At 44.3% G+C, this 23,429-nt stretch overlaps 1 protein-coding gene across 2 annotated transcripts in view; it reads right to left on the reverse strand.

The window, feature by feature from the left end:
• Positions 1-23,429, reverse strand: part of LOC137278504 (pre-mRNA-processing factor 6-like) — a 105,117-nt gene that overhangs the window by 67,416 nt on the left and 14,272 nt on the right. The window contains exons 13-25 of one of the 2 annotated variants that reach the window (XM_067810862.1): positions 17,834-17,996; positions 14,286-14,394; positions 13,993-14,062; positions 13,720-13,841; positions 13,067-13,160; positions 12,607-12,771; positions 12,303-12,404; positions 9,655-9,729; positions 9,237-9,370; positions 8,739-8,806; positions 8,383-8,521; positions 7,515-7,641; positions 6,836-7,018 (exon numbers count right to left, since the gene is read on the reverse strand). In XM_067810862.1, coding sequence (XP_067666963.1) covers positions 6,866-7,018; positions 7,515-7,641; positions 8,383-8,521; positions 8,739-8,806; positions 9,237-9,370; positions 9,655-9,729; positions 12,303-12,404; positions 12,607-12,771; positions 13,067-13,160; positions 13,720-13,841; positions 13,993-14,062; positions 14,286-14,394; positions 17,834-17,996 — 1,521 coding nt within the window. In that variant the 3' untranslated portion in view covers positions 6,836-6,865. Of the gene's footprint in view, positions 1-6,185; positions 7,019-7,514; positions 7,642-8,382; positions 8,522-8,738; positions 8,807-9,236; positions 9,371-9,654; positions 9,730-12,302; positions 12,405-12,606; positions 12,772-13,066; positions 13,161-13,719; positions 13,842-13,992; positions 14,063-14,285; positions 14,395-17,833; positions 17,997-23,429 lie in introns of those variants that run through there. The other variant, XM_067810861.1, reaches the window with a different exon arrangement.

The raw sequence follows: 23,429 nt of genomic DNA on the forward strand, positions 1-23,429 counted from the left end.
TTCTCCCCGTGGTATGGTGTGATTGGTTGTGTCTTTACTGCTCTCACTGTATTCCCCCTGTGGCATGTTGTGATTGGTTGTATCTTAACGGCTTGTGTCGTATTCCTCATGTGGCATGATGTGATTGGTTATATTTTTACTCCTCACACTGTATTCTCCCTGTGGCATGTTGTGATTGGTTGTGTCTTTCCTGCTCACACAGTATTTTCCATGTGGCATGCTGTGATTGGTTGTATCTTTACTGCTCTCACTGTATTCCCCCTGTGGCACGTTGTGATTGGTTGTATCTTTACTGCTCTCACTGTATTCCCCCTGTGGCATGCTGTGATTGGTTGTGTCTTTACTCTTCACACTGTATTCCCCCTGTGGCATGCTGTGATTGGTTGTGTCTTTACTCCTCACACTGTATTCCCCCTGTGGCATGCTGTGATTGGTTGTGTCTTTACTCCTCACACTGTATTCCCCCTGTGGCATGCTGTGATTGGTTGTATCTTTACTGCTCTCACTGTATTCCCCCTTTGGCATGCTGTGATTGGTTGCATCCTCATTATTCATACTGTATTTGCCTTGTGGTACGTTGTGATTAAATCTATCTGTACTGCTTCTTTGAGAGGCATGTTTAGAAGTTGATGAATCCGATAAGATTGATTGACATGAAGTATGAACGTACAGGAGCAATGTGATGACACGGGATTGCATGTAGAGGCCAGTGACAATAGGTGGCATACTGAAGCCAGTGGGAGGTACAGAGTTTTAGAGTTGGACATGTTACAAGCACTTAGCGTTCGTTGATACGTTCGTCATATGCTGACGGGATGAAGTAACCTTGATCTCTGATCGGTGTCGTTTGGTGTGGATGGCCTCTGTTAATTTCCGTTTGGTGAAGTCGGATTGGTAATGCCTTGTCATCATATTGCTCCTTGCTCCTGTACGTCCATACTGCCTATGAATCACCCTAGCAACTTGTATAAACATTTCCATACTCTCCTGCCTTGTACTCCCTATTGGCTTCTGTATGCAGTCTATTGTTATGGCTTCTACATGTAAATACTGTGCTGCCCAGTTAGTTCCTGTTGATTTTGTTAATTAGTTGCTGTATGCACACACACACACACACACACACACACACACATACACACACACATATATGTATGTATGTGTGTCTATATATATATGTGTGTGTGTGTGTGTGTATATATATATATATGTATATATATACACACATATGTATATATATATGTATATATATACACACACACACACACACACACAACCCTTATATTTACCGCTCCTATCTGCCTCTTACAAGTTTGCTTGACAACGATTACAAGAAGCTGTATCGAAACGTCGCTTCACCTGAAGAAAGAAACTGCTCATCCATAAAGTTTTGTCCTTACCTGTATCTGTACTGCTCCAAGTGTAATTTGGAATTGTCTAACTTTGACACTGAACCCGTTAGCCGATTCACCACAAATATATGCTCTAAGGCAATATGTCTGTTATACTTTGGCTGGTGTGTAACGCTTCACTCAGCAATATTCCGACGATATGACTACAGTTGATAAAGTGACCGCCATGTATGTCATGTATGTAATCAATTACACTCCACCCTTCCGACAAAAATTAAGCATGATTATATTCTATCTATCGTACAAAAGTGCTGACCCCCTTGTACATGTGTACATAATCGCTGACATGCCCCCTCCCCCAAATCTCTCCAGAACAAAATCTGTGACACCACCTCCTCTCTTCCTCTTCCCCGTCTTTCGACTCATCATATCAACAGACCACCTGTGCATTCCACCTGCTGTTCATCAAAGCCAGGTCTTACCGGGTGATGCTAGTCTGTCGTACAGACCCCATTCTCTTCCCACGGAGGTTAACTCCTGTCATCTACGTAGGAAGATATGACAGGAGTAACCTCTATGGGAAGAGAATGGACAGACCCTGAAGCAAATATATCCAATAAAGCCCATGCAAGTCTAGAAAATGTGGCAGTCTAGATTCCCTGAAAATGAAGAAAGTCTCAGGGCTCCATTTCATTTTTAAAGATATTTTTAACTTTGAACTCTTTTTCAGTAAAATATGTTCATTTCAGAGACTAGTTGTTATTCTAAGGTGTTGCCAGCTGCGGTGGAAGCAAGAGAAGGGATGTCAGGTAGCTATTGGCATGATCTGAAAATGCTATCTCAGTATTTTCATTGGTAAGCACAAACAAATGTTATATTTATACGAAACTTCTTCTTACATGGAGATATTACACGGTGTTTCATTTTCACATGGAAAGTGTGCATATTAAGATGAAGTTAATTCACTTGAAGTGACACTCTGCGTGAGAAGATACAAGTCTGCCTTTAGTTTCCTACATCGCAATAATCCCAGATAACCAGTTTACTTTGGGGTACGCGGGGGTTTGTCAGGGGGATGCGTGTTTGAAAACTACCGTCTTGGCATGTGTAGATGATCCGGCGGTAATAACGGAGGGTGATCGTTTACTTTGAAATGCCCTTCATAACTAGTGTAGTAGGAGCAGGATGGCCATTAGCCTGGAAATTCCAAAGAGGTACATTCAAGGGTCAGTCACAGAGGAAGGTTACGCCAGGAAAATATAACAGAATCATCACGTCAAGCTTCCTGAGACGATTGTTTACTATTGACACTGAAACAACTACGTGTATATGCAATTTATCGCTTATCATATTGGCATTTTTTTGAGTCGAGATTTTTGAAGTTTCTGAAAATAAGAAAAGTATCCTGGCGTCATGTTTCCTCATTTAATTAAGATAAGTTAACAATATTGGAATTTCATTTGTATTGTGGTTCTGTAAAATAGCGGCTCGATTGTGGTCTTCCCTTTTTATCCATTGTCACAAACAAAGTGGATGACACGACCGGTTCACGTGACGAACAAACTTTGAAAATTGTGAACTCATTTTGGGCGTTTGAATCCTTTACATTCGGAACTGACACACACGGAATGTCGTGTTGTCGAGCTCTTCAATTTTCGTGCCAAACAGTACTGCGAGATGCTTTGGGCTAATTTCAGCTGTCAGTGGGTTTGGTCTTAATCTGACTTTAGCCATCAACCAGCTTATCTTAGTGGGCTGTTCAACGTTACGGTCATTCTGTGTTAGGGATTATTTACATCTGTAAAATGTAGCTTCGCCCAAAGTGTATGATGACACGGATAATGTATGTGGATTTGATAATGTGGAGGGTGCGCCACAGGAAGGATGGGAACCAGAGTTTAGGTTATATCCCAGTAATTGGGTTTGTATCAGGATGTGTAGTCGATGTTATCGGGGAGGAGGGGTTTAAAATCGGAAGTTAGATTGGTGTTGATGGCGGAGTTATTGATGGTCTGTGAGACATGAGTATATAGTAGACGTGTTTTTGCTGGAAACAAAGTGAGGACCACTGGTTTAATACGGGATTGATTATTGCGACGATAAAACCACATGCAATATTTCAAGACTACACAAAGTTAAAACAGAGGTACGTGTAACACATCGATTTACGTAAAGAATATACAATAACATGCGTTAGTCCGGGTCACCTCTTACAATGACATCAAGAACTTACAGTGAGTCATTATGAAAGAAAGATGGGTCAACATTGCCATTATGTGCATGAATGTGTATGTGAGTGCATGGCTGCTAGTTCGCTAGCACGCACCAATACAGTTTTATAGCAGTATCCCACAAAGATACCACAAAGTCTGTTTAACATGGTCACGCCAAAGCAAGACACCGCGTAGCAAATAAGGGCCAAGCAATGCGACCCACGTTACTTACAAATCCCATCTTTCAACGTGTTTAGTGTTTTTCGGATTGAACCACCAACCTGCCGCTTTCCAGGTAATTGTTCTATCCACTGGACTCCGAAGGCGGTCTGTTTCTGGGTAGACTAACGCTTGATCTCGGAATATATATAATATCATTATCAACAAACCCATTTCAGCTGACCCGTGAAGGTCCCAGGGTAGAATAGGCCTTCAGCAACCCATACTTGCCATAAAAAGTGACTGTGCTTGTCGTAAGAGGCGACTAACGGGATCGGGTGGTCAGACTCGCTGACTTGGTTGACACAGGTCATCGGTTCCCATTTGCACAGATCGATGCTCATGTTGTTGATCACTGGATTGTTTGGTCCAGACTCGATTATTTGCAGAGCGCCGCCATATAGCTGGAATATTGCTGAGTGCGGCGTAATACTGAACTCACTCACTCACCCATTTCAGCTGGAAAGGAGCCCTGAACGTGGGGAAATCTAACTTGCTTCATTAAGCGCTTTAGCACTGCAAGGAGGGCTGGGTAGAAGGGAAAATAACGTTGCCCAGGAACTGTGAGGCAAACTGGCTTCTGCGATGTAGCATGTTAAATAGTCTGTAAAAGGGCCTTTCACTACGTGAAATGTTAAGCTAACATAATTGTGTTAATTTCACATACATTTTCGCTGCAAAAACTAACAAAATTGTTAACGCTAAGAAACATTCTCTCACTGTTAATTGTATACATGATACCACCGATAAAGGAATTTCAGAGAAGACTTTTTGACTCGGCTTACATCTAGTGTGGCACACTGGTTTATAGAAAGTGCTTTATATGCCTCTCTGTTACACACACCTGTTGTACATGTTGAAAATAAAGACGCTGTTCATCAGTATATCTCATCTTGATCTTCCTCTCACTTAGTGATCCATCTTCTATATGCCTCGCAAAGAAGTTAAATGCTTTCTACTCCGCGAAATGTCTTGTGATTTTCAAAAGATACAGAACCTTAACGGTGAAACGACCAGAGGTCTGGTCCGAGAGCAGTACCTCCAAGATCACGTTAAACCAGATATTAGTATTCCTGGACGATTACGTGTCTGGTACGGCAGATAGAGTGACTGACCTGTTCTAAACATGGTCGTCAGGGCCTTCTGGTTGTTTCTGAAACCGCCATAAACGCAGTAAACGTGAATTGCCTCCAGAGTAAACATCTGGAGCACCTTGTTCTGGTTGCAGCCAGCAGCATCACACAAAACCCGGGTGTGAATCTATGTAAACACTCAAGTTATTGTTGTCTTAACGCCTCTATACCAGAGTCGACTGAAATGTTACAACGATCAATCACCACGACTGACACACCTCTCCAGTGATGTACATAACAGAAACTAAAATATATGAGACCTATAACACCACTGATCGTAATACCCTGTACCTACTCCGTGTACACCCAGATGTGTCGGTAACACTGAGCGTGGGAGATAAAGCCCTCTATGCCTTATTTCATTTATATCACAGCGTTTCATCTTTATGTGTGAGGGAGTGTCAGACATTTACTCAAGCCATCCAGCACACCTATGGAGCACACACAGTTAGAAAACTCAGTATGAGCAGGGATAATCTTCAACATTAGTCTCCCTGGTACGAGTGATCGATCACAGGATTCTGGCACACTTAAGGGACACAACTCATGTATCTACATACACTGGTCGAAGCATGGTACGACCAGCCTCATTGAGATTCTCAATCTCTCAAACTGTTGAGCGAATTTGTGGGTAGGGGCACCAGGGACACATTCTCCCTCTCAACAATGGTGAGTGAGTGAGTGAGTATGTTCTTGTGCCCCTATTGGCAATTCCGGCAATATCAGACTTGGAGACACCAGACTACCCTCATTATACACCTGCAGCGTACAAAGAAGGGTGATTGGTCAAGAGAAGAGTTTAATCACTAAGATAGCCAACTACCCTAATATTACAACACTTGAAGACAAGCCTCAGGATATAATCAATGCTGGTGTTTTGTTGAAACAGAAGAATTAGAAAAATTTTGATTTGAAGATCATCAGTATTTTAAATGTATTACAAAACAATAGGGTACTGGCTTCAATCGCTGATTTAATATCTAGCTGCATTTTGTGACCTTACGCTTTTGTTTGATGATATTTATTATATGTAGAAATGACACAAAATTGAGTCATGATCATTTTTATAAAGACAACTTCTATATCCATTTACGAGTGTGGTAAAGGGTCTGACATGGTTATGAAACGTGGTTATCAAACATGTGATGCACAGGGCAAGAAGGAGAAGTGTGACACTAAGTTGCTGAATATGCATAATTGTAAAATCTGAACCAGTTAGTTTCAGTACAGGACAAATTGATGACAACAGCTACCAAAACAGTTCAGTTAAATTTTGTTACAAATTTATTCATTTGTCTTCATGACTATTTACAATGATTGAAGTCATAAACAAAACAACATTTAACAGGACAATTTGCACATACTGAAACCTCCACATACTGGAATCCCCAAATATTGGACCCATCCAAATTGACAGGAGCAGATGCCTAGGACAATACATCATGGATGTGACAATAATGGATGTGGTATTTGGTAATGACACTATACTGATACCCCAGGAACAAAACATGCGCCAGGTGTATTTGAAGATGAAGCGGTGGTCTTCTGATGGATGTTGCCCTGATCAATATCTAGCTGCCCTTGACCACATTCACAATTGGTTGGCATGGTATAGAGCCTAGTATAGCAGCGGGAGTCGCAATGAGTTGTTGGTCTAAACATACAGCTGAGAAGCAAGTCAAATCTTGGAAAAGGTGCTCCGGTGTATCACAGCTGCAAATATGATGTCAGACCCTCTATGTGCAACCTGTTCAGAGGTGGTATTGGTTCCTTTTCAGTAACAAAGCTCAATTATCTTCATAATACAGCTTAAGACATCTCATATTGCTGACCCTTCCATATACTCTCTTGTGGAGGAAAGAACAAGATCTCTTAACAGTTCATCTTAAAGTCATATGGCTGATGCAGGCCTTCCAATAACACAAGGGAGGTCACTCTTGCATCCATTGTCTCATGTTGGCAAAGGTATGGCATTAGCAACAAGGGGAAGTAAGTCTTCGGTCTTTAGCCTCCAGTTGCTGATGTCCTTAGATACCTGACACCACTTCTCCCCATGGTGGGGCTCGGACTGGATGCAGCGTCTTGCCACATCCTCCTGGCTTTGCTGAAACAAGAAGTCAAGTTTAGCATCACTATGCATTGGCATTACAAGACTGTTTCAGCTGCTGGCATCTTCACTCACTGACGCACAGGGTGAGGTTAGGTGAGAGGTAAAGTGAAGTGAGGTTAGGTGTGAGGGGATGGGTGAGGTAGGTGAAGTGAGGTTAGGTGAGAGAAGATGGGTGAGGTGAGGTTAGGTGAGAGGAGATGGGTGAGGTAAGGTGAAGTGAGGTTTGGTCAGAGGGATTATCGTGATGGAAGGTGAAGTAAGAGGAGGTAGGGTGAGGTAAGGTGAAAAATTTTTATGTGAGAGGAGGTAAGGTGAAGTAAGGTTAGGTAAGAAGAGATAAGGTGATGTAAGGCAAAGCTGTGATCGTGTGCGATAAAAAAAAGAAAATGCATGGAAATGAAACATCTTCATGATAGCAAAGCATATAAGTTTGATTACTGTTACAATAACAATGTGTGCGGACACAGTACAAAATGCATACAATACCAACCTCATCTCCATGCATCAGTTCAAACTTGAAGAAATATGCCCAAGCATCACCAAGGTCAGGGTCAATCTTCACTGTGCGATTAAACCAGTCACGAGACTTGCCGATTTTCCGTTCAGTCCAGAACAGCCTGAAACGATATGAACAATTTTAAAGACAATCAGTAGAAACATATAAATACTACTGAAGAAAATATTTGTGAAGTGAAATTAAAAAGGTATTGACATCTTCAGCATCCCTAGATGTATCAACAGTCAGGGGCCAATGGCCTCCAGCATGAGTGAAAGACTTGTATTGAACACAGTTATATCATCGTGTGTAAGCTTGTTGTGGGTGGGCAGACCCAAGTGATGCAGATGTCAGACAGTTAGTGCTTTGATGAGACCCACAAGGACAGGTACGCTGCCTACAGACAAATCACAATCTCCTGCACAGGAAGAGTTGAACCCACAATGATAGGTTACTGCCATGTGCTATGAAAACTTCTCTACAAACTGAGACTCCATAACTGACTGGGCCCCTCTTTGCTGCATGAGGTGACCATGTTGCAGCCACTGTCTGAATTCTATGTACAGAGTGTCACAACTGTCAAGGCTATTGATTATATTTGTGGACCAATTACTACAAAAAGCTTTAAAAGACTGGATTTAAGATCAAACAGAGACTTCAATTAACCCGGGGAAATCTATGTTTGGAAGAAATGTTAAAATCTATAATCTGAGGTCAACTGAACTTGTGCTATAGGTCTTACTAGCAACATTCCAGTAAGTGTGGGCACAATATGACACTTTAGCCTAATCAAATTCTTCATTTAGATCCAAGTCATAAGCATATTTTACATGTGAAATACTTTATGGGGGCCATCACTTACTTTGATGCAGCTAGAAGAACGTGGGGGTCGTGTTCACACTTGCGGAGTGCATCAACAGACTTTGTCTTCCTCTGGGGTCGTGGTTCCATGAAGATAGCGTCTGCCCAAAGGATACCTGAGTTGGGACACTCCTGCAGGGCTGTAGTAGAAATATGGGCACTGTTAGGAAATCATTAGTCCACTTTACAAGTTTCACACCTCTGAAAAGGTAGATATGTCATGAAATATTCTTCCAATATGGTGAAGACAGCAGGTGAGAAAGCTTTATCATTGGATAGTGAAGACCAGGATTTGAAAACATGTTGTTGTGGTTGGTTACAGAGAAAGAAATCTGAAGGAACAAAACATATGCTAACCTTTTGCCATAAGGGTTTGTCCAATGTTCTTCAGTCCGCCTCTGATCTCCACACGCACAGCCTCCAACCTGACAGACAGACAGGGAATGACAGGAAGGTCACATGATGTAATAGTCTTATGGTCCAACTGTGACTAAATGCATATCAGTACCGAAATCAGAGAAATCACATTTTGGTCCAACAATCAAGTCTGGTCGGGACTAGACAAACTATTTATTGACAGCATGACTGGTGTATGATAATACAATACTGGCCAAGGAACACAGTACTTGCCAGGTGACAAACTATGACCACATGATAATTACTTCAAACTGACAAAGTAAACAGACTGCAGGGTGCAAAGGTTTGTAAGGCAATAATAAAGTAATCAAGTTATCACTTTATGAAACATTTCCTGTTGTCTCATATGAAAACATATGCACATACTTCCATCTGTGTGAAACTTAGCTGATAAAATGTTGATGGACGGTGATGCATGTCTAATAATAATCTACATACCAAAGGTCTGGGCACTTGGGGTTCTTCAGCCGGGCTTTCTCCAGGATGGACCGAGCCCTTGTCAGCTGCCCTGTCTTTTCCTCCAGCCGAGACAGCAACAGCCACAGTGGAATGGAGTGCGGACACTTCTTCAACTGAAGCAAGACAAATATAATCTCCGTTGATTAGACATTGAAGGCCAGCACAGTCATTCTGGATGCAGGTAATGTCTGAAACATCACACTGAACAGAGCATAACAGCTGCTCACGAAGTAAAAACAGTGTCTAAATCATTATTAATCAGTTACCTTAAAAACATCATATATTCTGTGAGTTATCACTCACTAAACGTTTCTGACATTTACACTGAAACAAAGTGCCATGTGTGAACTCATCCATACCCTACATGCCAGCCTGACACGACACATCTGCTACTCACCCCAAGATTGTAGGCTTCCCGGGCACTCTCTGTGTTTCCTCTGTGCTCCTCAATCTGCCCCTTCATCATACACAACTGACAACAGAAACAAGTTCATCAATCATTACCAGGTTCATCAACAGGTAAAACAACCACATCAACAGGTAAAACAACCACATCAACAGGTAAAACAACCACATCAACAGATGAAACAACCACATCAACAGGTAAAACAACCACATCAACAGATGAAACAACCACATCAACAGGTAAAACAACCACATCAACAGGTAAAACAACCACATCAACAGATGAAACAACCACATCAACAGGTAAAACAACCACATCAACAGGTAAAACAACCACATCAACAGATGAAACAACCACATCAACAGGTAAAACAACCACATCAACAGATGAAACAACCACATCAACAGGTAAAACAACCACATCAACAGGTAACAAAAGCCACATCAACAGGTAAAACAACCACATCAACAGATGAAACAACCACATCAACAGATGAAACAACCACATCAACAGGTAAAACAACCACATCAACAGGTAAAAATAGCCACATCAACAGGTAAAACAACCACATCAACAGGTAAAACAACCACATCAACAGATGAAACAACCACATCAACAGGTAAAACAACCACATCAACAGGTAAAAAAAGCCACATCAACAGGTAAAACAACCACATCAACAGGTAAAAAAAGCCACATCAACAGGTAAAACAACCACATCAACAGGTAAAACAACCACATCAACAGGTAAAAAAAGCCACATCAACAGGTAAAACAACCACATCAACAGGTAAAACAACCACATCAACAGGTAAAAAAAGCCACATCAACAGGTAAAACAACCACATCAACAGGTAAAACAACCACATCAACAGGTAAAACAACTTGTCAAAAATATTCATGGGGTAAAACAATGCTAAAATACTTTTGGAAATAGAAAAAAATTGTTAGGCTGTTACTCTGTATCCCTGAAATATACACAACTGCAGCATACAACAGCATACATGCTAAAATAACCTATACTTCAGCCTAACTGGGCATTCAGTGGGATGCATAAGAGGATATCAACAACAGCATGTTTACTCGTAAAATCAGGAAAAATATGAATAGTCGTGGAAAACAATAGATGCGACTATCGATGGCAATTAGGTCATTCAGCTGGTATGACAACGGACCGTCGACTGAGCTGGCATGAAATATGCTTTTTCATGTGTGTTGAATTTGTCTCATCTATTGACTGTCATCTTACTTGTCTTTCTGTCACAAAGTTTATGTTGAGATATGGAAAAGAGTATGACACTTGATACCCTCTGAAAGGCATTGTATTAAATGTCTCAAAATATATAGGTGGTATGACCACCCAAAGATTGACAGGACTAGATAATCTTTGTAAATTGTTATGACATGCCATTTTCTTCCCCAGTTTAATTCCCGTAAAGCTTTATCATATCTTAGGTGATACCTCTATCCCCCTGCCTGACCCAAACCATTGTCTGTGACACCCGTCTTGGTTTTGCTTTTGAGTTAACCACTCCTACCGTTTTCTTTATATAGTGACAGTGAGACTTCATGGTAGATACATCCTTAACATTTTTAGCATGTTACTTTTAACAGTGTTTTTTACATCAGCTATCATTTATAATGAAGCTAAATCTAATTTCAAATTGGGTATTGAAAAAAATGTCCTTTGTTATACCATATCACCGCACACAAATTAACAAAAAAAGTCATGGCCTGTTACAAATAAGTCTCTTTGGACTTGAAAAATCTTGCATTGTTCATTTCTGCACTAAACTCTCCAGAGTAAAGTCCTCTTTTCACATTCCCTGTCTCCCTACCACTGAGAATGTAGTGAGCCAAATTTAGTTTAACATTTATTTCCTACTTTCACATATTAACTTCATTAATTGTAGGGATAAATGTAAAAAAAAAACAGTTTCTATTTCTGACAGTATTTTAGTGTGCTCAAACTGATAGTGTGAAAACTGTCCTGATAACGTTCAGACTATAAATGTGGAGAGGTCTGAATGACATATTATCATATCATGCCAGCTTAAAGTTAGACGGTTGTCACTGCAGTGTCACCCATGAGCAAACGCTTCGTGCTGTCACACCAAAACTAGCAATAAGGACAAATCTTTAAATCTACTATCAGTGGAAGCTGCTAGCCCAAGGGATGTAACTCAGCACAGACTTGTTGAAAAATGTCATGAAGCAAGGATTTCAGAATAAGGAGTTGGTTTACAAAAAAGAGAAATGTCTGGTCATATAATATATGTGGTGACATAGAAGGTTGCCACTCTGCTCCTCACACTACTTGTAACTGAAACAGACTTGTGAAGATCCGGGTTAGAACTCATTTGCAGCAAACCCATGCTTGTAAGATATGACTAATGGGACTGAGTGGTCACACTCACTGACATGAAAGCCATGTCATCATATCCAAACTGCATAGTGCAATGGTCATGCTATTGATCACTGGACTGTCTGGTGCAGTCTCAATCATTTACAGGTGGTCTAGGCTGAGTTATTTACAAGCAACCGCAATACAGCTGGAATATTGCTGAGCGTGGTGTAAAACTAAACTGACTCACTCAATGTAACTGTAACATATACATTAAGGTGTAGGATGGAGTTACCTTAGCAAAGTCAGCATAGTGTTTCACAGCCTCGTCCAGCAGGCGCTTGGCGCTCTCGATCTCACCCAGACACCACTCCAGCTTCACAGACTTCATGAACACCTGGGGATGGGACAATTAGACTGTATGAATCTATTATGATGTTCTCAAATTCAAAGTTGAGATCTATCTTTTTCTGACCATGCAGATATACTTGTATGATACATCAACAACCCTAAGTGATTTGAATGTTTTTTTTCTGAACCCTTGAAAAATAGCTCCAAATGGTTTCATCTATTTGAGAGTGGGTGTACATGAGACATACCCTAGCTGTTGGGGCACTAGCTCGGGCTTTTTGCAGAAGTCTGCGAGCTCTCTCGTACTCATTGTTCTCACTCTCCAGCTTGACAGCAGCGAGCCAAATCTCCTCGCTGTTGGGGTTGGCCTGGAAAGCCAGTGCCAGGATGCTTCGGGCTGCTGGGACATCATTCTGCAAAACAGACAGTCAGGTCTGCATGAGGTATGGTACAACATAAATGTTCCTTAACATGTTCAAATCTTGTGTCATTTCTTTTGTTCATGTGACAGTATCTTAAAATTATTTCAAACTTTTGAAATTCATGTTGATAGAATGTCTTGTTCACTGTTCATTTCTGTGTTTGGTTGAGATTGTTATTGGTTGTGTTTGTGGGTGGTTGTCACTGGTTGTATCTGCTGGTGGTTGACAGTGGTTGTCAATGGCTGGCATGCCTGTTCTTCATGCACAAAGAAAGATATTAACTTACTGCCATCCACTTGGACTTGGCTCCCATGAGCCAAAGCACTTCAGCTTTAGGGCAATGGGCCACAGCTCTCTGAAGCAGTGCCTCTAGCGACTCCCTGGAAAATACACAGGTTACAGCAAATACACCAACAGGCCAGGTACAGAGAATATGAATGACAGAGAAAGGATGAATAGTGCCTCACGCCCCAGTATTATCATGGCAACCTGCAGATACTCAGTTGGAGTAAGAAAAAAAAACAGTGGCTGATTGTAAAGCTGTTATTCAAGTTGTCCAGGTATAAGGAATCTCAAAAGAGTCTTGCGGCTCAAACAAAACAGAGCTTGACAGTCCATCATACCATGCAGTATTTGTTTTATTTATACAATTGATCATGCATGCATCCAACATCTACTAAGTTAGCCTCTTCACCTTATTGGTTAATTATCATCAGCTTTCATTTGTAAGCAGCATTCATTTTGTGCATGTAATTATTCTGTATATTTTTGTGACTTTTGTATATATTCATTTTGAGGCTGTTTTTGATACAAAAAGAATTTCCTCTGGATAACAGAGTTATATCTTATCTTATATATCCTAGTTGGGCTATTTATCTGTGTGGGTTCCAGTTTCTGGGTCTATCTCTACTGACACAGCTGTGTTGAACTGGTGCCTACCTGGTTCCATGGTTCTTCTCGAAGTACGCAGCACGCAACCAGATACTCTTCTTGCTGGGGAACACTGTCAGGGCATAGGCATAGATGGCTCGGGCACACTCATAGGCTCCATGAACTGCACACTATTGGAGAAACAGCAAGGTCATGTCAGACATCACAATGCCTTAACTAGCTTCATCAGTGGCAGTCATGTATGATTTGCAATAATCATAGCATTCAAAATTATCACGAATGGGTGATGGAACCATGGAAGAACAATACAGGTAGACTTACAGCATCTGCATCCTCCATCCAGGTGTGCTTTCGGTCTTCCTCCTCAATACCAACACTGATCACAGCTCGCCTACAACACAGTTACCATGGTAACAATAAAAACAATGCTAAAATTGTTTTTACACTGCATTTAGAATTCCAGAATTATCTTGGTGAGGGAAACCAGAAATCAATTTTAAACTTTATACTCATGTGAACAGAACCGTTGTCTTCAGTGTCTAAAGAAAACTTTGAACTCATTTGGCTACTGAAGTACTGACAATATTGTGATGGTGATGACGACAGAAACTCACACGATGGCCTGGCAGGTGATGATGCTGCCGCTCTTCTCGCAGTCCTCTGCATCTTTCAGCCAGTGCTCCCTGTTGATCTCCACCATGTTGGAGCGAAGTGAGTTGAGAGCTGAGGAGGAAAACACAGCCTAGTGATGAAGACAGCAAGATTTATACAAACCTGTACAGGTCATGAATTCTTAGAAGAACGTCACTCCTTGGGGTACATATAAGCATTAAATGTCCATTTTACCGATGACATTTGTAACAATATTTCAATAAATATTTGACATAACAAAAAAATTGTTTTTGTTGTGTGACACCACCCCTACAGCCAAGAATGGTAATTCTGGCTGCTTACTTTGAGCATCACTTTTCATGCTGTATGAATTAGATAAGACTGGGGAACATGGATGGCTGTACTCCAAGGAGGACAGTCTTCAAAGAATTCATTACCTCTACAGGTTTATATAATTCTTTTTCAGAAGTCCTCCCTGGGGTAACTATAAGCATACAACAGACAGACAGACAGACAGACAGAAAGCAAGAGGGAGGGAGAGAGAGAAAGAGAGAAAGAGAGAGAGAGAGAGAGAGAGAGAGACCCCACTCAATCACTTGATGGCTGACGTCAATCAGGCAAGAGCAAGGCAACAAAGGGTAAAAAGAGTTAAGCTTAAATGCCACTGATGAAATCACAATGATGGACGCAAGTCCCACCCCCTAACCATCGAATGGAAAGGAATGTATGGTTAAGTCCAAAATATTCCACTCATAATCCCTAACCAGCAAAACATGGTGCTGAGAGGAAAACAGTGGGGACAGTGTATCACAATGCTACAGGGAAGAAAAGCCACCAATAATATTCCATTACCAATAAACATTGGGGAATTTCTCTGTAATCTGCGAAAAAGGAGGTAAAAACAATCCTGACCTCGAAAACTCAAAAGCTACAATGAGGCTCCATAGAGCCACTGAGCAGATCTCCTCAGTAGGCAGTGTCACTGCATATGTCTTTGATGTAGCCACTGCCCTAACCATATGCATTTCTAAGCCACCAGGACTAATCCAGCAGACAGTCAGAAGGATCCTGTGCATACCTACTGAGAAGCACTGTACAAGGGGGTGCTGGCCCAAGGCAGCATTGTCAGTTTTTAAGCCATCAGGAATGGTTAACCCTTTGTGAGTATAACTCACGCAAGTGGTAGAGATAAGCTATTGACAGAGACAAGATATGGTCTGCTTGATCACTGGAAGACCAGTTCCAAGGGAGCACTGTTAGTTTTTAAGCTATCAGGGTTAACCCTTTGTGAATATAACTCGTACAAATGGCAGAGACAAGCCACTGACAGACAAGATATGGTCTGCTTGTTCATGAGAAGATTAGCCTTACTGAGTGAGTGAATGAGTTTAGTTTTACGCCGCAGTCAGCAATATTCCAGCTATATGGCGGCGGTCTGTAAATAATCGAGTCTGGACCAGACAATCCAGTGATCAACAACATGAGCATCGATATGCGCAATTGGGATGACCGATGATCTGTGTCAACCAAGTCAGCGAGTCTGACCACCCGATCCCGTTAGTTGCCTCTTACGACAGGCATAGTCGCCTGTTATGGCAAGCATGGGTTGCTTAAGGCCTATTTTACCCAGGGACCTTCACGGGTCCCAGCCTTACTACTGCCATAACAGCAGAACAGCTGCTTATCCTTCCTGATAGTAGGAGTACATTTGATATAAGCCTTGAGAGTTTTACAAACATCAATGACGTGAGCATGTCAAAGAGTGGTACCAGGCGATGGAGGCTGAAGGAAAGCAGGTAGCTCAGTAGACACTGTTGTGTGAAAGGAGCCAGCGATCTTAAGACAGTAAGAGTCTGGCTCTGTCTTTGTGAAAGTAGAATCTGAGCAGGATCACCTGACATCACATGAATGTCGCCTACTGCCTGCCAGACGTTAGGCAACCTTCCAGCTTAACAGTGAAAGAGATGACAGATCACAGAAAAGAGGACCAGAAAACCAATCAAGAAGGACTGAAAAGTCCCATGGAGGACTAATCCGCCAGACAGTCAGACAGATCCTGTGCGTACCTACCAAGAAGCACTGTACAAGGGGGTGCTGCCCAAAGGGAGCACTGTCAGTAGGTATGTGGAAGGCAGAAATTGCTGTGGAGCAGCCCTGGATAGAAGACACGGCTAAGCCGGCTTTTACCCAGGACTGAAAGAACTCAAGCACTTCAGCTACATTTGAAGAAAAGGGATTGATGATCCCTCTGCAGACACACCAGCACAGATAACAGGCCCATCTATCCTCATAATGAACATTTGTCAAACCCCAGAATTGTGTCTGCAACTGGTGCAGCAATTCTGGTCGTTTGGAGGTGATTCTGAACCATGGCCAGGCCACCCATTGAATCCTGGGATTTGGGTGTGACATGCCGTTATGGGACAGCAGGTCTGGTTGAAAGGGTAATAGTTCATAAGGCTGAGCCAGAATGCTTTACAAATGTCACAACCCTGCTTATCACGTGATTCCAATGTAAACTTATAATTTGAGGATCCTGTGGTGATAAGGCAGTGCTACAGGAAACACAACCACTGAATAAAACTGAACCACGCTGTGACTAAAAGCAAGGACTGTTTCACAAAGTAGAATATGCACACAAACACACAGAAAATTATAACACATGGGCGATATTTAACTGTTACAAATATCAGCATAAAGCCAATAAATAAGTAACATGCTACAAAATTACATAACGGTAACTTACCAAAAAACTTGCTGAAAAACAGGAATTTAAACGAGCATCTTAAAACCTCACTAAAGCGCCAGAGCCAGCAGAAGGGACAAAAAGGACCACACAGCCTGCCATCTTGTTTGCCATACGGCTGGAGACAGTGACCACTCTGGCAAAGTTACAAAAAATCATGAATGAAAAAAGTCAGAAAAAGATTCCAGTTAATGCCCATGTGAAAAGAGAGGAACCATTTGACACTTTCTCATTCATATCTTCCTATATGGCAGGTGAAGATGAAGACTTCAACAGACCATGCAGGAATGTCCAGTCAAATGACAGTATGAACAGTGAGGTTTGGGGTAAGCAGCCAGAGTTACTGCTTTTGGCTGTAGGGGCCCTGTATGAGTCTCATAAGTCAAGATTTTTTTGTTTAGAAAAATATTTTTTGAAATATAGTTACAAATGTTGTAGGTATTTTAAAAAGGACATTTTCATGCCTATATGTACCCAAGGGGGACTTCTGAAAAAGAATTCAGGAAGAATGTGTGTTGGATCCCATCATAACAAAACTGATGACTCAGCTTGACGAATGTCTAAGAAAACATTGACCATATGCAGTAATAATATGCATATGTGGTCACAGAGAGTGATTACTACACGAGTAAGTGTGCTGTAAGACTTACATGGACCTAGTGTGAAATTTTGTATATTTCAACGTGTGGACAACAGGCTCACATCAACCTTGATCCTTTATGAGAGTATCACTGCAGTGACACCTGACTCAACCTTGGGCATATTAGAATGCTGCAATGGCTTTATAGCAGTGGAAACACTAACCTCTCTCCACGATCTTCTCCACCATGTGGTTGTTCCCATGGGCTTCTTCAAGCTTTGCAGCTGTGACCCAGATCTGCCTGTCTGTCGGGATGTTCTCGCGGGCTTTGTTTAACACCTTTCGGGCGTTCTCATATGTCTCCAGTCTCGCCAATGCCAGCCATAGCTATGACAAGGTCAAATTCGTAAGAGAAAGTTGTGTGTTAGTGATTTCAACATGGTCACACAACAGTTGTTATACTAAGGTTGAAGCGAGAAAAAACAGGTAAATCCCTACTGCAAAGCCTGATGTTGCCAAACCAACGATAACACAGTGTTGCAATCAGAAAGAATTTCACACGGATCAAAAACACTCATCATAAAAAAACAGTTTATGAAATATGTGAGAAATTTATACAAACCTGTAGAGGTTATGAATTCTTTGAAGAATGTCCTCCTTGGGGTACATATATAGCATTAAAATGTCCATTTAAAAATGCCTACGACAGTTGTAACAATATTGAATAAATATTTTACAAAACAAAAACTCGTTTTTGTCTTGTGAGACCACCCCTACAGGGCCCCCACCCGGGCCCCTTAACAGCCAAGAGCAGGTAACTCTCGCCGTGTACCTCATACCTCACTTTTCATGCTGAGATTGTCAGACAGAATGTGGGGAGGCGGGTGGCCGTACCCCAAGGAGGACATTCTTCAAAGAATTCATAACCTCTACAGGTTTGTATAATTCTTTTTCAGAAGAAGTCCTCCTTGGGGTACATATATAGCATAAGACAGACTCCCAACGAACGTGAGTCGGGAGCGGCATTCTGTCTGCTGATGTGTACCCTACACACACTCTCATACACTGCCGAAGCTGCGAGAGATAGAATACACTTACCCAATCACCAAGCCGCTGATGTCAATCAGGCGGGGGCGTGGCAACATAGGGCCGAAAGAGCCAATCGACAATAACCCAGCAAAGGTGATGGACATATGACCACACCTCATGCCATTCACTGTAAATATTCCCCCAAACCAGCGAAGTAGTGCCGGGAATAACAGTGCAAGGGTAAATATGAGCGTATGTCGACGCTAATAGTGAAAAAACCGTCTAGAGGTAGTTTCTCTTTGTGTTTTTGTTGTTTTTTTTATATATATATATATATAAAAACACCACCACCAGGGGATATCCGTCACCAATATAACAAGAAATGTTTCGTGAAAACCCACCACCAGGAACATTTCATGATAAACAAAGTCGAGATCTCAGACGCTCATTCAGCTAGGGGAATCACGACTCTGCCCACTGGTGAGAACTGTATGGCCAAACCGAGCACGTTCCCGTGAATGTTTGTCCAGTTGGTAGTGACGGATAAACGTGCTCGGTCGGCTCCAAATAGCCGCAGAGCAGATCTCCTCAATGGGCAGAGCCGCGGCATAAGCCTGTGACGTAGCCACTGCCCTAACAGAATGAGCCTTTAACCCATTAGGGATAGGTAACCCTTTATGAGTATATGCCATACAAATGGCAGAGACAAGCCACCTAGATATGGTTTGCTTGTTCGCCGGCAGACCAGCTCTTCCCCCGCCATAACAACAAAACAACTGGTTATCTTTTCGGATATCAGCAGTTCGTTTGATATAAGCCCTAAGGGTCTTACGGACATCTAAGATGTGAGCACGTCGAAGAGAGGTACCGGGCGAGGGAGGCTGCATGAGCTTAGGGAGCTCGATAGGCGCTGTAACATGAAAAGCGCCTGCGATCTTAGGACGGTAAGAATCCGGCAGTCTAATACTGACCCTGTCTTTGTGAAAGACGGTCAAAGCAGGATCCGCTGACATTGCATGAATGTCACCTACCCGCCTGCCAGACGTTACCGCCACAAGAAAGGCAGCCCTCCACGTTAACAGCTGGAGAGAAAGAGACGATAGCTCGTGAAAAAGAGGACCGGACAACCAGTCAAGAACGACTGACAAGTCCCACGGGGGACTAATCCGCCGGACAGTCGGACGGATCCTATCCACACCCGCTAAAAAACGCTGAACAAGAGGGTGCTGCCCCAAGAGAGCACCGTCAACAGGAATATGGAATGCCGAAATGGCCGTGGAATAGCCCCGGATAGTAGAGGCGGCTAGGCCTGACTCTAACCGGGACTGCAAAAATTCCAGTACTTCAACTAGAGTTGAAGAAAAGGGATCAAGAATCCCCCTGTTGACACACCAGCGCGCATAACAGGCCCATCTATCCTCATATTGAACGTTTGTCGAGTCCCTCCGCGAAGCCAGAATTGTGTCTGCAACTGGTGCAGAAATTCCGCTCGCTTGGAGGCGATTCCTGACAGTGGCCAGGCCACCCACTGAATCCTGGGATTCGGGTGCGGCGCTCCGTTCTGGGATAGTAAGTCCGGTCGAAAGGGTAAAAGGACAGGAGGCAATGCCAGAAACCTCATCATTACCGGAAACCAGCTTTGAGACGACCAAAGAGGAGCAAGAAGCACTAACAGTCGAGCTGGTTGGGTGGCAAGCTGCGAGAGGACCCTGGGAATCAGCGGCAGAGGTGGGAACGCCCACAATACCCTGTCCGTCCAATCGAGCTGGAAAGCGTCCTGAGCGATGGCTCTCGGATCCGGTATCCGAGAACAAAACACCGGAATCTGGTTCGTCCCCCCAGAGGCAAACAGATCCACCTGGAACGATCCGAACAACCGGGAGATAATCCCGAATATCTCCCGATGCAACATCCACTCGTGAGGAGCTAGGACACGTCGAGAGAGCGCGTCTGCTCGAACATTGTCCACCCCGGGGAGATACACGGGACACACCCGAACATTGAACCGGTCGCACCACTGTAGAAAGTGCCACGCCTCCTCTAGGAGGGACGGAGAAACCGTACCGCCCTGTTTCAGGATATAGGTCATTGCCGTCTGGTTGTCCATCTCTAGACGTACCACACAGCCTCGAACCGTCTCCCGAAAGTGTTGGAACACTAGCCGGACAGCTCTCAATTCGAGCACATTGATGTGCAGGCGCGTTTCGTGCCGTAACCATAGGCCCGAAACTGAATGGGCGCCCAGCACGCCACCCCACCCTGTGAGGGAAGCGTCCGTCTGAATTGAAAGGGTTGGTGAGGGAGCGTCCAGGGGTAACCCCCTGGATAGATTCCCTACCACTGTCCACCACCGTAAATGAGGAAGGAGCCACTCCGGAGTGAGGAGAATCATCTCGTAACTCCTGCCGTGGGACCACATTCGCGCCAAGGCGTACTGAATGGGTCGCATCCTCAACCGCGCCCTCCAAACAACGTCCACCGTCGCTGCCATGTTGCCTAGCAACTGGAGCCAAACCCGAGCCGAAGCCGAGGGGGACTCGAGGAATTGCATAACAACTCTCTGAACTTTGGAGATCCGATCCGGCGACAGGGAGACTATGCCTCTCGCTGTGTCGAACCGTGCGCCTAAGAAGATCAGATCCTGTGTAGGAACTAGGTCTGACTTCTTGAGATTGATAATCCAGCCCAACCTGGTGAGAATACACATTATGGCGAATGTTGCGTCTCGACTCAAGTGAGCGGCAAGTGCTCGTATAAGCCAATCGTCCAGGTACGGGTGACAACACCTGCCCTGTGACCTGGCCACTTGCGCTGGGATTAACATAAGCTTGGTGAATACCCTCGGAGCCGTAGCGATGCCGAAGGGAAGCACCCGAAACTGATAGCATACCCCGTCGAAGGAGAACCGCAGGTACTTCCTGAACTCGGGATGCATCGGAACATGCAGGTACGCATCCTTGAGGTCAATGGACGTAAGCCAGTCGCCTCTTTCTACAGATGAGATCACTGACCGTAGTGTCTCCATCTTGAATGACGGTACCTGCAGCATAGTGTTCAGCCGTTTGAGATTGAGAATCGGTCTGAACCCTCCGTCCTTTTTGGTGACCAGGAAATAAGTGGAGTAAAATCCCTCTTGTTCCTGGCCCCCTGGAACCACCTCGATGGCCGCCTTGTCCAGTAAAGACTGAACCTCGGCGCGGAGAACCTCGGCTTTCTCCGGAACTACCGGCACAGGAGTGCGCCGAATTCCGGAAAAGGGAGGCGGGTCTCTCTTCCATAGTGGTAAGTGGCCGTCCCTGAGTGTGGATAGGACCCAGGGGTTGGAGGTTACCTTTTCCCAATCCGACAGGAAGTGGGAAAGGCGGCCACCCACAGGAAGGTTTGGCAGAAGGCAATGAATGCCCGACGTCGGCAGTGCTCCGACTGCTTGATTCGGGATCACTTGCAAGGGCTCCGGAGGATGACTTACTGGGAAGCCGGGGCCGACTTCCCTTTCCTCGGAAAAGGATGCTGGGGCGCCGCAGCCTTGCCCTTGCCCCTACCCTTACCCTTACCCTTCCGCGCCTGCAAGGGCTGTGCCCACTTAGCAGAGTCCTTGGCCGGAGCCGAAGGATAAGCGGAGGAAAGCACCGGGGGACGCGCACGAGAAGTGTGAGGCTGTTCTAACAAGGGTTTAGACTCCTTGAATGTAGACACAGCCTCCGCGGCCTCCCGGACTACTGATGCCGCTCCCGGGAAGAGAGTAGATCCCATCCGGAATGGCAGTGAAAGTAGCGCTTGTTGAGTGGCCGGCGAATACCGTGCCACGGACAGCCACAGTCTACGGAGGCCCATAACTGCAGACATCATCTGACACGCCGAGGACCTGATCGAGTCCCGCGCCAGATGTGACTGCACCTCCGTAAGCTGTTGAGCGAGCGTAGGGGAAACACACTCCTCCTCAACACCGCCGCCGTCAACAAGCTGACGCTGCAATACCGAAGTATATGCGGCGTGTATTGTGACCTTAAGGCATTGAGCTGCATTTCGGTACTGCTCCTCAAACGACCTATAAGCCGATTTGAGGGCAGTAACGTTAGAGGTGAACGGAGGCAGGCGGCGTCCTTGCTTAGCCGAAGCTAAGGAGCTGCCAGAGGAATCCCCCAGGGCGACCGATGCATAGATACAGTCGTCGACCACTGGAGGGTTATACAAGTCAAGATCACCCATCAGGTAACGTCGGTCTAGCTCCGGCAAATCGAAGCGTGACCGCGCTCCCGTTAAAAGAGGGTTAATCACTTCTGACAAAATAGAAGGGAGGATGCGCAGCCGAGAATCCACCACCTTGGCTGGGGCAAAAGCCTCACCCGGCAGTCGGAATTCCTCGGGGTCAGGTGTCGCCGAAGCAACCACGACCTGCGGCAGGACAGAAGCAATACGCTCCCGTACCTGCCTCAGCGAGGCGCCGAGCGAAAACGAAAACTCACTCGGCCCACCCCGGTCCTCCCCCTCCTCCATTATCTCCTCGGCGCGATCCCCCATGAGTGACACCTCAGATCTGTCATCTAAGGATAGCTCCGGGGGATCGGTCGAGGGAACATCCGAAAGAGAGAGAGGCCCGAGCAGAGCCGAGCGGCCCGACGCCATAGACCCGACGCCCGAGACTGAGTCTGGGTGGCGGATCGCCGGCAACGCTCCCAACATAGGCATGGTCCCATGACCAACACTGGCAACCTCGGAGTGGCTGGCAACCGACTCTAAAGTCGGTTCCTGCGCACCCCTAATGGAAGTCCCCACACCGGCGCCAGAGGC

This window comes from Haliotis asinina, chromosome 3, assembly GCF_037392515.1.
Source record: "Haliotis asinina isolate JCU_RB_2024 chromosome 3, JCU_Hal_asi_v2, whole genome shotgun sequence".
Lineage (NCBI taxonomy): Eukaryota > Metazoa > Mollusca > Gastropoda > Lepetellida > Haliotidae > Haliotis > Haliotis asinina.